The sequence below is a fragment of the Carassius carassius genome, chromosome 1 (genome assembly GCF_963082965.1).
Source record: "Carassius carassius chromosome 1, fCarCar2.1, whole genome shotgun sequence".
In the NCBI taxonomy this organism is placed as follows: Eukaryota; Metazoa; Chordata; class Actinopteri; order Cypriniformes; family Cyprinidae; genus Carassius; species Carassius carassius.
This window is the reverse complement of record NC_081755.1, coordinates 24970602-24984014: the sequence shown is the minus strand read 5'-3', so window position 1 is coordinate 24984014 and position 13413 is coordinate 24970602. Positions and strand designations below refer to the sequence as shown.

Sequence of the window (13413 nt, the reverse complement as noted above, 5' to 3'; positions counted from 1 at the left end):
ATGACTTGTGTTTCAAAGCTTCATGGTCAGTCACGCTCTGTGTGCTTGGATATGGATACGTTAAGCATTAGCCGTCAGTATCCCTGATGTGGATCTTTAAAATTTGCTTTGAAACCGGAAGTCCTGTCAGGAACTGAGTTAGCAAGGGCCTGGTTATGTGTCAGCAAAGTTAGCCGCAACAGGAAATAATTTATACCATAACAAGCCTAAACAGCCAAAAACGAATATGGGAAGCTTTATACAATGGGGCTTTCAAACCCTGGAGTTTATAATCAAAAGGATAGTTCACCCAAAAATGAAATTTGTCATCATTTACTCAGCCTCATGTCATTCCAAACCTGTAAGACTTTACTAGGATGGACAGAAAATACAATAGAAGTCATTTGCATACCAAATGAGGAGAAAGGATAAGGTTTACCCAAAGAGGTGGTACTCATATTTCATTACTAAAAGATCAGCATACTGTACATTGGTTATCATAGTAATGTATGAAAGTATTCAAAACATACTTAAATTGAGTCCGCATTTTGATTTTGATATTTATTTCATATGAATGCTGTGCTAACGGTTTCTGTTCACAAAGGAAATCTGCAGAGTATTACTGTCATATCAGTACTGCTGCCTCATTTGCATTAGTGCATTATTAGCATCCATGCTTTGAAAAGAAAACTATTAGCGTGAGTTAAAAGAACTGATGACAGAATTTTCATTTTGGTTGATCTATCGAGCATGAATGTCATCTTTTAACTTTCCCTTTGTCAGCTAAAATGTTACAGACCAGAGATCAAAATGAACAAAAAAAGTTTTGATTTGGTGTTCACTTGAATTTTGGCCTAATCCATGATTTAATCCATAAAACGTTCCCTTTTAACTGCTGTTAACCTCCCTCTGTGAAAAAAATCCTCAAACTGGATTTTTCCATAAACCCATATTCCATAAACCTTCGTTTATTGAACTTTAGGATTTAAAAGAAATTAATCTGTTGCACTAAACTGTCCCGGCTGTGATATTGAAGCATCAGCGCTCTTGCTCATGTCACCCTGCTTTGTTTTTGCATCTATCTCAGGTAGAAAGCTTGCCAAGTTGACAGGGTTTAGTAATAATGCTGGATTGTCCCACGAGTCACTCAGAAGGAGGGTGGTAGCTTTCTGTAGGACCAGAGGGCAACAGTGCACCTGTTCATCCGAGAACTGAAATCGAATCTGAGCTAGTTTGCCTTTTTCCACTTCCTACATGGGAGAGATGAAACCTTGTCACCTGCTCAGAGGCTGCTTATGAGAGAGACTTCTGCCAGTATTTAAGAAGACTAAAGAGCGCAGAGTTGTTTTTCTCAGATCTGTACACTCTGAATGCACTGTTAAAGGAATAGTTCACCCAAAAATTAAAATGTACTAGATTTACATCACTTGCTCACCAGTCGCTCCTCTGCAGTGAATGGGTGCCGTCAGGATGAGAGTCCAAACAGCTGACAGAAACATCACACAACTCCAGTCAATCAATTAATGATTTACTTTTACTCGTATATAAGTCACTAAATGACCTATGACCGAAATATATTTCAGATATGCTCAATGAATATAAACCTAACAGAGCACTCAGATCATTAGGATCGAGTCAGTTAAAAATACCAAGGGTTCACACAAAACAAGGGGAGTCCTCCTTTAGTTACTATGCCGCCCGCAGCTGGAATCAGCTTCCAGAAGAGATCAGATGTGTTAAAACACAAGTCACAGTTAAATCTAGACTCAAAACTCAAAACAAACTAGCTGTGCATTTATTGTGCTGTGCGGTGTCCCAACTGACTGCACAAACATGCAGCTTTCATTTCACAAGAAGTTAACTGATGGACTGATGGTCATGTGTATTTTTGGTGGATTACTGTGATGTTTTTATCAGCTGTTTGGACGACGGCACCCATTCACTGCAGAATATTTGCTGAGCAAGTGATGCAATGCTATATTTATCCAAATCTTTTTTTTTTTTTTTTTTTTCTCGATAAAGAAACAAACTCATGTACATCTTGGATGACCTGAGGCTGAACACATTTTTATTTTTAGCTAAACTATATCTATAATTGATATTGCTTATTTACATAAAGTTGCCACTGGTCAATAGATAAATTTGCATATCAGCATGAAAAGTGATATTTTGAAAGATGGTTATTGCTTTTATTTTGCATGTCTTGTGATGTTTATTCGTGAACATTTTTGTGAAACATCTCATTTTATTCTAAATGTGCTAGAATTGTCAACTGTCCTTTTTCCATGGTGTCATCGGCGTTTTGAGGTGACAGTGACCCTGCAGAGAAAATCAAGTTGATGTTTACATGAGATGTGAGAAATATGCACTCGGGCCAACGTGTTAAACTACTGCACTTCCTTTAAAGAAATTAGAAGCCATAATCTTTACAGTAGAATAATTAACACATCAACCAACCATCAATCCAACACATCAAACAGGGCAGTTTTTTTCAGTCCACACACTGGGTTTTACGCAACTGCAGTCACTTGTCTTTTCACTGTTTAATGATTGCGGTGCAATTACTGATATTTCAGATTGTGTTTATTGAACTAATGTGAATGAGATTTGTATTTTTCTGTTTGTGTGTTAGGGGTTGCACAGAACTGTTGTAAAAATGTGAATAATTTCACTCACTGTTGATTATTCTTTTATGTGTCAAATATTTTTCGGAGTAATGTATAGTTGCTTTTTCAAATGATTCATGTAGAATTTAATTTTGTATTTATTGAGAGAAATAAAATCTGATTTTTGTTCTTTGTAAATCATCTTTTCTATATAAAAGACCAATATTATTATGTAATCCATTGTGATTATAATTAAATGCATTTTCCCTCTCACCACTAGAGGGTGATAGAACACAAGCTCTCTGTTTATCCAATTAAAAACTTGCGCTCAGTGGCAGATATCACATTGAAGTAAGGTTAAAAAAATTGCTCTCTCAAAAATAATACTTTATCCATATTATAGGTGAAACACAACATTCTAGGAAGAAGTTTTACATTTTTAAAGTAGATATGATTTGTACTGGTAAGGACATACAGACCCTGCATTGGATCGAGCATTGAGATTGAACCCTATTCGTTTTTAAAGACAATAGAAAATAAGGTTTGGAAAGTGTTGAGATTGATACATCCATCTGCAGCAATACACTATATTTGTATTCATAATTTTCAATTATATGGAGGGGTGAGAAAATATTGATTGCATTCATCAGTTATTCAAAAGGACATCAGTGAAAACAAACCTTTATTGTGGCATTTTAAAATAATCACAGAAATGCTAGACATCCTTACAGTACTTTAACATTAAGCACCAGAGTTATTCATATACAAACAAAAACCTTTTAAAATGATAGTCAAGTATGCAGTTCATAGCACCTGATGTGTTCAAATTAAAAATTATTTTTAGCACCTCATTCTTTTGGTGTAACCAAAATGCAACCAATTTCTTTTTTAGTTTTTTTTTTTCTAAGCACCATTTCTTTACTTGTTAATATTGTAAAATCTCTACATTCCTGTGATCCGGATTCTGCAGTCCAGACTGAAGTGGTTTTAAGATAAAAAAAACTACTAAATTGAAGACTTTTAAGTCACTGATTGGGGCAGAGATCGGTGCCTTGTGGTTTCAGAACATTTCATCTCGCTCTCCCTGTCTATATTTCTATCATGTGAGTCTCTCTCAAGTGGATTCTTGCGACTGAAAAAGGAAAGCCACATACATCCTGCTGAACAGTAACAAAAAGCCCCCTCCCTTCAATAAACAGAGCCAGACACAACCACACACACACTCAAAGCAGATTATCTCAAGACCTGACCCATCGAAAACCAACACATTTCTGATTGGGATTTCCTTTTCTTAAGCCTGATATCATAAAAATTACCATTTGAAAGTTTGATGTCAACTAACACTTTAAAATGATCAAAAGTAACACTAAAGAATGTCTCGTGCTCAGCACCAAACCTTGTATCTGATTCTGTAGAGGCTTTTTGTTTTGTTTTGCATACAGTTGTTCATTGTTGTTGTTTTTTTTTTTTTTTGAAGATTACAACACCTCACACAACCTGACCATGTTGGCATCTGCCTAACTTTATCTTCTACCAAATAGAAAATAAAAATAAAATAAAATGACACTGAACTACTGTAGCCTACACACAGACAGAACGGTTACAAGCCAACAGAACCTGCAGCTCTTTTTGTTTTGGATCCTGATCCATCAGTTAAGATCCACTGGAATTCATTTTGGATGCTGTTAAGGTACAGTCATATTTACCGTTGCTCTGAGATATTTTTCGAGGGGAAATCCAGTCAAAATCCGTGCGACTGGGAGTTTCAGGGCCAAATATTTCCCCATGCAGATTTCAGTCAGGTTCAGTTATGCAAAATCTGTAAAGTCTGAAAGTGACTTCCCATATACACTCTACAATTTTAGGCTGTCCTTGACTAAAGATGACCAACGTGAAACAATAGTGCCGATTTCATTGGTAGTGGCTCCTAAATGTTGGTCCTACTGTGAAAGAGACTCAAAGATGGCCGTTGTCACGGTCTTGTGACCAAAGATAGATTACAAAATCTCGGCAAAACACAGAGTTTCTGCTGCTATGACCTATGTCTACTGACTAGTGTGGGATTACAAATGTATAAAATGTTAAATCTAGGTTCCAATATAATAGTTGACATTTTGAGGTAATAAAGCTGACATATCCAAGAAGATCAAATCAGGAAAATCAAGTGTTTGAAATAATGACCTTTTGTTTTTATGCTCTTCCTGACCATAAACTCAATGCACAGCTGTGCCTTTGTTTCTATGACAATGTGAAGGTATCAGAGATACTGTCAGGCACCTCTGTATTTAAATGACACTGTAATACTGATAAGATCAAAGATGGGAAAATAGCCAGCATCAGGCCGATCCCTGTATTCAATTTGCATGCCTTGTTTAAATTGTTTCCACCTGTATGTATCCCTCCCACTTGAATGTATAAAAACTCAAAAGTATCACTGCTGTGGTGAGACTTGGATGACTGCAGCGACGCACAGCGAGTCCTCAATAAAGAGCAACTTCTGTATGAACGATATCCCAACGACTCCTGGTTTCCAACACTAGCCAATAAAAATTCAACATGAAATGACGTACCGATCAACACGATATGGCGCTAAAGCTTAAAACATTGGAGGCGAAAAGAAGGAATACCGCTATGTGGAAAGCACAGCTGCCGAAGCGATCTACATCTTGCTCTATTTGTTTACCACGGCCGCATGCTGATGATGTTTTATTCTGAATAGGGTGGCCATATGTGCCATTTAATAGAGACACGTCCTGGCAATGATTTTTATATTGCCTAAAAAATCCAAAGTTGTTTGACCACTAACATGAAAGTATTGTACACAATCGTCATACAACAATCGATCTGCACACAAACCTGAATATTTTAGACAATATAGAAATCCTTGCAAGGGTACGTCCTGTAAAAATGTCTCGTATGGTCACCCTATTCTTCTACGTATACTACTAACTTGCGTTGTAAGTGTCCTAATGTGAAATGTGACTACAACTTTCACGGTTCTCTTCATATAAGACCCCACACTGAAGTAGAAAAGCTGATTTCTCTGCATTAGGAATTTCGTTTGGACTGCAGAAACCGAATATGAAATGTCTGGATGCTTTTCGTTCTTGTTAAAGCTGCTCCACTCGTCAAACACTTTGGCACGTTTTCATACTTCATGTCCATAAACATCCCTTTCACTCCTTCCTGTCGCCGTTTCTGGTCTCACTCAGTTTCTGGTTTGATGAGGTATCCGTTAAAGGTGATGTAAATGTCCACGTCGTCGCTGTAGATGGCGTTCTGGCGCTCATGTTTGAAGAGACGCACCCAGACCTGGTCACCCTCGCGCAGAGGTAGCATGACGCTCTGGCTCTGCATGATGGAGCGGTCGCTGGGCTGAGCGTAGACGATGGCCTTCTCGCTGTCGTTGTGCATGATGTGCAGGTACGTCTCCTTGCGGTTCCACGTGTGGATGTTCACATTGAAGAAGTAGATTCCTGGGATGTGGCAGCGGTACTTCCCTGCAAACATGTCGAAGTGTTCGGGGGAGTTCACGAAGATGGTGTCGAAGATCAGGGCCTGGTAGTTGTCAACGCTGTGAAGGGACTTCCGGCGGCCCACTGAGAAAGCAGAATGCTGGGTTTTGCAGGCATCACCTGGAGCTCCGGCCTGTCCCTTAGCTCCTTTGAGGCCTTCAGTCCCCCGTGGTCCCGGGGAACCCTCAATCCCAGGCTTCCCAGGAGTTCCTCTTTCTCCACGGTCACCTTTGTCACCTTATAAAGACAGACGGTGTAAGGAAAAAGCAAAAATGTCAGAAAGAGCCTAATGTAAACTGATTATTCAGGTAGATATTGTAACTATTTCTGAGGTGTAACTAACTTTAACCCTGTAAACAGGACTGGGTAGTAACTGATTACATGTACAAGTACTTGTAATGAATTGCATTTTAAAATATTCATAATCAGATTACAGATACTTTTTTATGGATTGCATGATTGCATATGGACTAAATCAACATAGGTTTACTTGACTATCCATACATAATATGCTAGAAAAAAGAAATCATGTTAAAATGTGATTATTGGCCATGATACCTCAGGCTTTTGAGGAACATCATCTCTCAGTCATTGTTGAGTTGCATTGCATTATATGTTCTGTCCCTACAGAGCTCTGCACATAACATTAAAGGGTTAGTTCAGCCAAATGTAAAAATGATGAAAACCCGTGAGAAACCCGTTTATATTTGGGACACAGTTTAAGATATTTTAGATTTAGTCCGAGAGCTCTCAGTCCCTCCATTGAAGCTGTGTGTACGGTCTACTGTCCATGTCCAGAAAGGTAAGAAAAACATCATCAAAGTAGTCCATGTGACATCAGAGGGTCAGTTAGAATTTTTTGAAGCATCGAAAATACATTTTGGTCCAAAAATAGCAAAAACTACGACTTTATTCAGCATTGTCTTCTCTTCCGTGTCTGTTGTAAGACAGTTCAAAACAAAGCAGTTTGTGATATCCGGTTCGCGAACGAATCATTCGATGTAATCGGATCTTTTTTAAACCAGTTCACCAAATCGAACTGAATCGTTTTAAACGGTTCGCGTCTCCAATAAACATTAATCCACAAATGACTTAAGCTGTTAACTTTTTTAATGTGGCTGACACTCCCTCTGAGTTCAAACAAACCAATATCCCGGAGTAATGCATGTACTCAAACAGTACACTGACTGAACTGATGTGAAGAGAGAGATGAACCGATGAGTCGAGCCAGATAATGACTCGTTCTCGAGTCAAGAACCGGTTGCATTGGTTTTCGGATCACCAGTAGTTCTTTCGGACAGTTTGATTCAATAAACCGGTTGAAGTAAATGGTTCACCGGTTCTTTTGCGCTCGACGTAATTGCGTCGTTGGCGATGATTGCCCTTGATTCAAGCCTTCGGTTTACCCGTGCTCATAACATTAGCAGAGAATCAGTTCAGAATCATTCACCAAAAGAATCAGTTCAGTTCAGACGACCTGTGTGTCGGTCTGCTTCACGCTGAATCACAGATGCGCAGTATCATCAGCTCCTCGGTTCACGAATCGGACACGTCTGACAGAAACAGTTCTTGACTCGTGAACGAGTCATTATCTGACTCGGCTCGGTGTTCATCTTCAGTTCTCTCAGTGTACTGTTTGAGTAAATGGTTTGTTTGAACTCAGAGGAAGTGTTAGCCACATTAAAAAAGTTAACAGCTTAAGTCATTTGTGGATTAATGCGTATTGGAGACGCGAACCGTTTAAAACGTTTCAGTTCAATTTGGTGAACTGGTTCAAAAAGATCCGGTTAAATCGAATGATTCGTTGGCGAACCGGATATCACTAAACTGCTTTGTTTTGAACTCTCTCACGGAAGAGAAGACAATGCTGAATAAAGTCGTAGTTTTTGCTATTTTTGGACCAAAATGTATTTTCGATGCTTCAAAATATTCTAACTGACCCTCTGATGTCACATGGACTACTTTGATGATGTTTTTATTACCTTTCTGGACATGGACAGTAGACCGTACACACAGCTTCAATGGAGGGACTGAGAGCTCTCGGACTAAATCTAAAATATCTTAAACTGTGATCCGAAGATAAACGGAGGTCTTACGGGTTTGAAACAACATGAGGGTGAGTTATTAATGACATAATTTTTGGGTGAACTATCCCTTTAAGCATTTAAATATCATCCTAATAAGACATGTTGGGAAAAATAGTTTAAAAACTGATGTTTATATGTTATAGCAATTCTAGCATCAAGTTCTCATTGATTTATCAGAAATGCATCTTACTTTATGGCCATAAAAATATCAGATACTGCACCAAATTGGATAGTGTTGCTTAGTTTGGGCTTCTAAATAAAATTCAGTTATGAGCTCTATACCGAAAGGCTTGTGGCTTTTCATTATTGTAAATACACAAGCACAAATTCTGGCAAACTAAAATAAGTCCCCAGAACCTCAAATCACAGCTTCTAAAATAACAAAAGACATTCTCAAACACTTATCTCAGGTTTAAGCTTTTTCTTTGTCTTCTGTCAATATACAATTCTGGCATCGATTGTGACCTCAGCTCAGAATTTCCACAGACCACATTTGGTGCACATCCACATTTCTGTGCAACAAACATGCACATATGTGCGTGCACAGACACATAAAACAACTCTCATCAGGTTCCCGCCACATCGGCACCTTTCCTGCCAGGTTTGTCACTTCCTGTCCACCAAGTAGGCCTCCAGTGGAGCAGATATTTTTGAGCCAAGAGAGGTTAACTGAGGCGCACAGAGGGGAAGAAGGCAGCTAAAAACACATATTCACATTATTCAGCCCACTGAATGCCTTATTTCCCAGATGAGTTAAATTTATGCTTAGTTTACGGTTCAGAACCAATATCCCACAGCACTTGTGCCAGAGAAGCAATAGATTGAGAAACAGGGAAAACTAAAATCCAACAAGGATCACTGGGGTCAGAATTTGGCTACGAGATGTTGATGTTCAATACTTGCTGAAGTTTTTCCTCATGTTATTGGACTCTGAAACCCCATGTACAGCGCCTGTGGATGCTTTAAGTGGTTTAAATGAATAGTTCAACCAAACATGAAAATATGCTGTAAATGTACTTCTTCAGTACAGATTTGAAGAAATTCAGCATTACATCACCTGCTCACCCTGCAGTGAATGGGTGCCTTCAGAATGAGAGTCCAAACAGCTGATCAAAACATCAAAATAATCCACAAGCTTTAACACCTTGTGAAGTGAAAAGATGCATGTTTTATTTACTTTGTTTTACTGTGTTTTACTTGTAAACAGGGCTTGATCTGTGCATATTTCTCTCCTGATTCAGACCAGACAACTTTTTTCACTAGAGAAAGCTAGAATATTAATGACTTGATGAGTTTGTTTCTCACAAACATAACTTTACAGTTTACAATACATTAATAGACAGTCTGGATTACATGTGGATTATTGTGATGTTTTGATCAGCTGTTTGGACTCTCATTCTGACGGCACCCATTCACTGCAGAGGACCCAGGTGGTGAGCAAGTGATGTGATGATACATTACTCCAAATCTGTTCTGATGAAAAAAAGATACAAAAAAAATACAAATCTCATTTACACATCTTGGATGGCCTGTTTGAGTACATTTTCATAAAATTGTAATTTTTGGTTAAGCGAAAAATGCAATAATTTTGCAATAAACCGTGTTAGGGTTTACTCCGAAAGAATGTGGATTGCTTTATGAGCCACACAACTTGTTTTTGTCATATAAGCTGAAGCATTTTTTCGGGTACCTTTGAGAATGGTCATGTTGATGTATGTGCGGACCTCAGGCATCGCAGGTATGCTTTCTCTGAGCGTCGCAGCGTCATCTAGTGGTGGGAGGTGGTCACAACATCGACGGCAGGCCGGCTGAGGTATCGAGTCTACCAGATGTAGAAACAGACAGGCAAGCAGGAGGAGGGACCCAAACATTGTGTGATCTGAGATAAAAGAGTAAACATGCACTCATAAGAGTAATGGCTTTCATTGCATGTGTTTTCCAGCCACCTCCTATAATAACTTTCCACACACTGTTATTGTTTCACTAATGGGAGACTGTGGAAGCACCTGTGTATTTATTAGTGGGATCATTAAGGCAGACTGGATTAGCGTGATCCTGAAAAACAGAAAGAGAGGGGATTCTGGCTGATGCTAAGAGTGGAATGCAGCCTGACAAATGTAGGTCCCTTCAGGACACAGATGAATGTTTCTCTGGTCTGAGTCCAACCTGCACACGACTACAGCTAAACTAACAGATTTCAGTCGATCTGCTCTCCACTCGACAGAATCTAGCTTGTATCTTACAGAGTTCATCTGATAACGCTAATTATAGACTTTAAAACACTTCCAAATTCATATCTGCTGCGGTTTAATCTTAATGATGTTATAATATTTTCTCATGTCCCAGCTAAATGTACAGATACTATTAGTATTCATAGGTTGATTCCTCAAAAAAGTGTAAACAATGAGGCTGTGTTGCATTTCCATGGATCATATCAGATGGAGACCACTGGGCTGCTATTTAAATTAATTTGTTTCCATGCTGCTTTATGATTATGGTATAATCTATTTCAGATAAACTGTCCCAAAGCAGCAGATAAAAGAAGAAAACCTAGCTGGTTGCTTTGCATGTGGTCAAGCATTTCTTCCTGTCAAGTGAGCAAGTCTTGGCCAAAAAAGCATTGCTTCTGGGTGGAATACATGTATTTAACCAGCAAATATTTAAACCAGCATCATAAAGCAAACTGGAAAATAAAATGAAATTCTGTAGGATAGATCTTTTTTTTGCTTCCTCAATCCTTTTTTTTTTTCAGACTCAGATCAAAAGTGACAATATAAAATATTTTTATGTCAATTAAATACTGTTCTTTAGAACATTTTATGCATCAAAGAATGCTGAAAAAGCCACAGTTTCCCCAAAAAGATTAAGCAGCACAACTATTTTCCATACTAATAATAATAAGACATGTTTCTTAAGCCAGTAACATTATTTCTGAAGGATCATGTGACACTGGAGACCAGACTAAAAATAATAACATAGAAATGTAATAGAAAAGTTCTTACTGATGAAACACTTTTTAAAATCTTCTTTCTAAAAAATCTTACCACAGTGTGTTTGAAACAGAAGCTCAAATCCACTTTTAAAAGCTTTTGGTCATGTTCGCCAAGCCAAAAAGCCAAAGACAAACTGAGAAACAGAAGCACATGGTGAGTTCCAGAGTTCCTGATTGAAGAGAACGATAAGCTTTGTTTTTTACTTGGAAATCAGCAGGACAACACGCTATACAAACTCACACATTTCTTTGTGCTGTTCCCTCCACATGTTTTCTGTGTCCCTGTTAATTTGTGATTTCCCTTGTTAACCTGTCTTTAAAAGCCCTAGTCCATTCAGTTCTTGTTTGTCGGGTCTACTTGTTGCTATGTGTGTTTCCTGTGATTCCCTGTATTGGATAGACCCTGTTCCTGGACTCTGTTAAATACTGTTTTGTGTATTCCTCGTTCCTCTCTACACACAGTATGACATCTGTAGGATTTGTATTACATCAGACTAACAGGCTGCTGGGTCTGACATGTTGAGACCCACAAGAAAAGTCAAGCTTTTGATATACTACTGTATAGCAGTGTATATAGCAGTCCTGAAGAACCCCCAACACTGCTCGTTTTAGTGTCTCCCTGTTCAAACACACCTGATTCATCTCCTCAGCTCATTAGTGAAGACTCCAGACCTCAAATGTGTGTGTGTCAGATAAGAGACACCAAAAGCCTGCAGTGTTGGGGGTTCTTCAGGACCAGGATTGGGAACCACTACACTACAGCATAAAAAGTATGTCAAAGGGGGTTAGTCATAAAACTCACAAAAAGTCATACAACTTTCAATACTGGCAATTTCCATTGCAAAAGTGCAAGTGATAGACATTCATAGAGTGTACCAAAGCTAAAGATGAGATAAAGCACGACTCAAATTCATACTGCTACTAATAATCATCAGATTTTTGACAAATTAATAAACAAAATATGGCCAAAAAAATACATTCTAATCCAAGAGTTTTCAACAGATGATCCACAACAACCAATTATTGATTGATTGATTAATTAATTAATTAGTTGTTAGAACTAATGCATATGAAATTAATGCATTTTAAAATTTGGCTAAATGTTTCACTGTCAATTTAATACAAATGTATCAAGCAATATTCAAACGTAATGTACAGTAATGATAATTTTAATATTTAATGTGATTATTTTAAACCAATCTTATAATGCAATCACCATTTTAGTACAGCATGTAACAGGTCCTTTCTGTCTCTAACAAGGGGCTTGAAAATGTCTGAAGACCACTGTTTCTTACATTTCCAGTGCAAAATCACCTGTTGATTTAATGTTGCCTGCTGCAACAAAATTGAATGTTTTACTAAAAAATGCTAAAACAAAACAACCACATGACGTCTGTCTTCCTATATTACTGTATTGTAAAACTGTAAAAGATGCTGTGTAGGTGTGTGAGATACATCAGCCGTGCAGAGAGGACGCAAGAACGCTTTGCACATGCTCTCCATTTCGGCAGCTGTCCATCTGCTAACAAGATGTTAATTAGCTTGCAAAAAAAAAAAAAAAAAAAAAAGTTACACTGTACTGTAACTTACAGATCATCTCGAGGTTGCACATTTTGGTTACAAAAGTGTCATTTTACAAAACTCATTTTACTTTATAATGCACCTAAATGAACTATGAAGCACAATATATCTGATCTTTCGGATGTTATTGTAAGTGCATGTGTGTGTGTGTGTGTGTGTGTGTGTGTGTGTGTGTGTGTGTGTGTGTGTGTGTGTGTGTGTGTGTGTGTGTGTGTAAGCAAAACTTACAGTACTTGTTGCGTTTGCAGCTGCAGTTGGGTCAGTGAGCTGAGAAGAAAAAGAGAGAAAGTGAAAAGGAAAAATCCTTGGTCAGCTTATTTCTCCCTCCCTTCCTCCCTCTTTCTCCCTCCCTCCCTTTCTTGCTTTCTCATTCACCCTCAATGTCTTTCTCCCATCTCTTTCATGAACATACAAACAATAAGCCTGCCAGCTGAGACAGACTTTCCTATTTATTTTACTCTGTTTCTTTCAAAAGTATCCCTGCTCTACATTAGAACTGAGTGAACAATGTGAAAACACACAAGAGTTGTGAACAAACATTTAAGTACACTCAAACATAAACTCAGTATGAACTGTTGCATGTCTGCAGAATGCATTGTTACATCAATAACCCAGATTTTGGTCTTTAGAGACCTGCGTTCATCTCCAATGAA

General features: G+C 38.2%; 1 protein-coding gene across 2 annotated transcripts; it reads right to left on the bottom strand.

Moving 5' to 3' along the window:
• Positions 1 to 5443: 5443 nt before the first annotated feature.
• LOC132113994 (complement C1q tumor necrosis factor-related protein 6-like) lies at positions 5444 to 13033 on the bottom strand. Of its 2 annotated transcripts, none has more exons than XM_059522212.1 (3): positions 12989 to 13033; positions 9878 to 10066; positions 5444 to 6337 (listed from the first exon to the last, which is right to left on the bottom strand). In XM_059522212.1, the coding sequence occupies exons 2-3, from the start codon at positions 10056 to 10058 to the stop codon at positions 5790 to 5792; spliced, it is 729 nt and encodes a 242-aa protein (XP_059378195.1). In that variant the 5' UTR covers positions 10059 to 10066; positions 12989 to 13033; the 3' UTR covers positions 5444 to 5789. The 2 variants fall into 2 exon arrangements, with proteins under 2 accessions (XP_059378195.1, XP_059378117.1); XM_059522134.1 differs by lacking the exon at positions 12989 to 13033 and adding an exon at positions 11315 to 11601.
• Between the last annotated feature and the right edge of the window lie 380 nt (positions 13034 to 13413).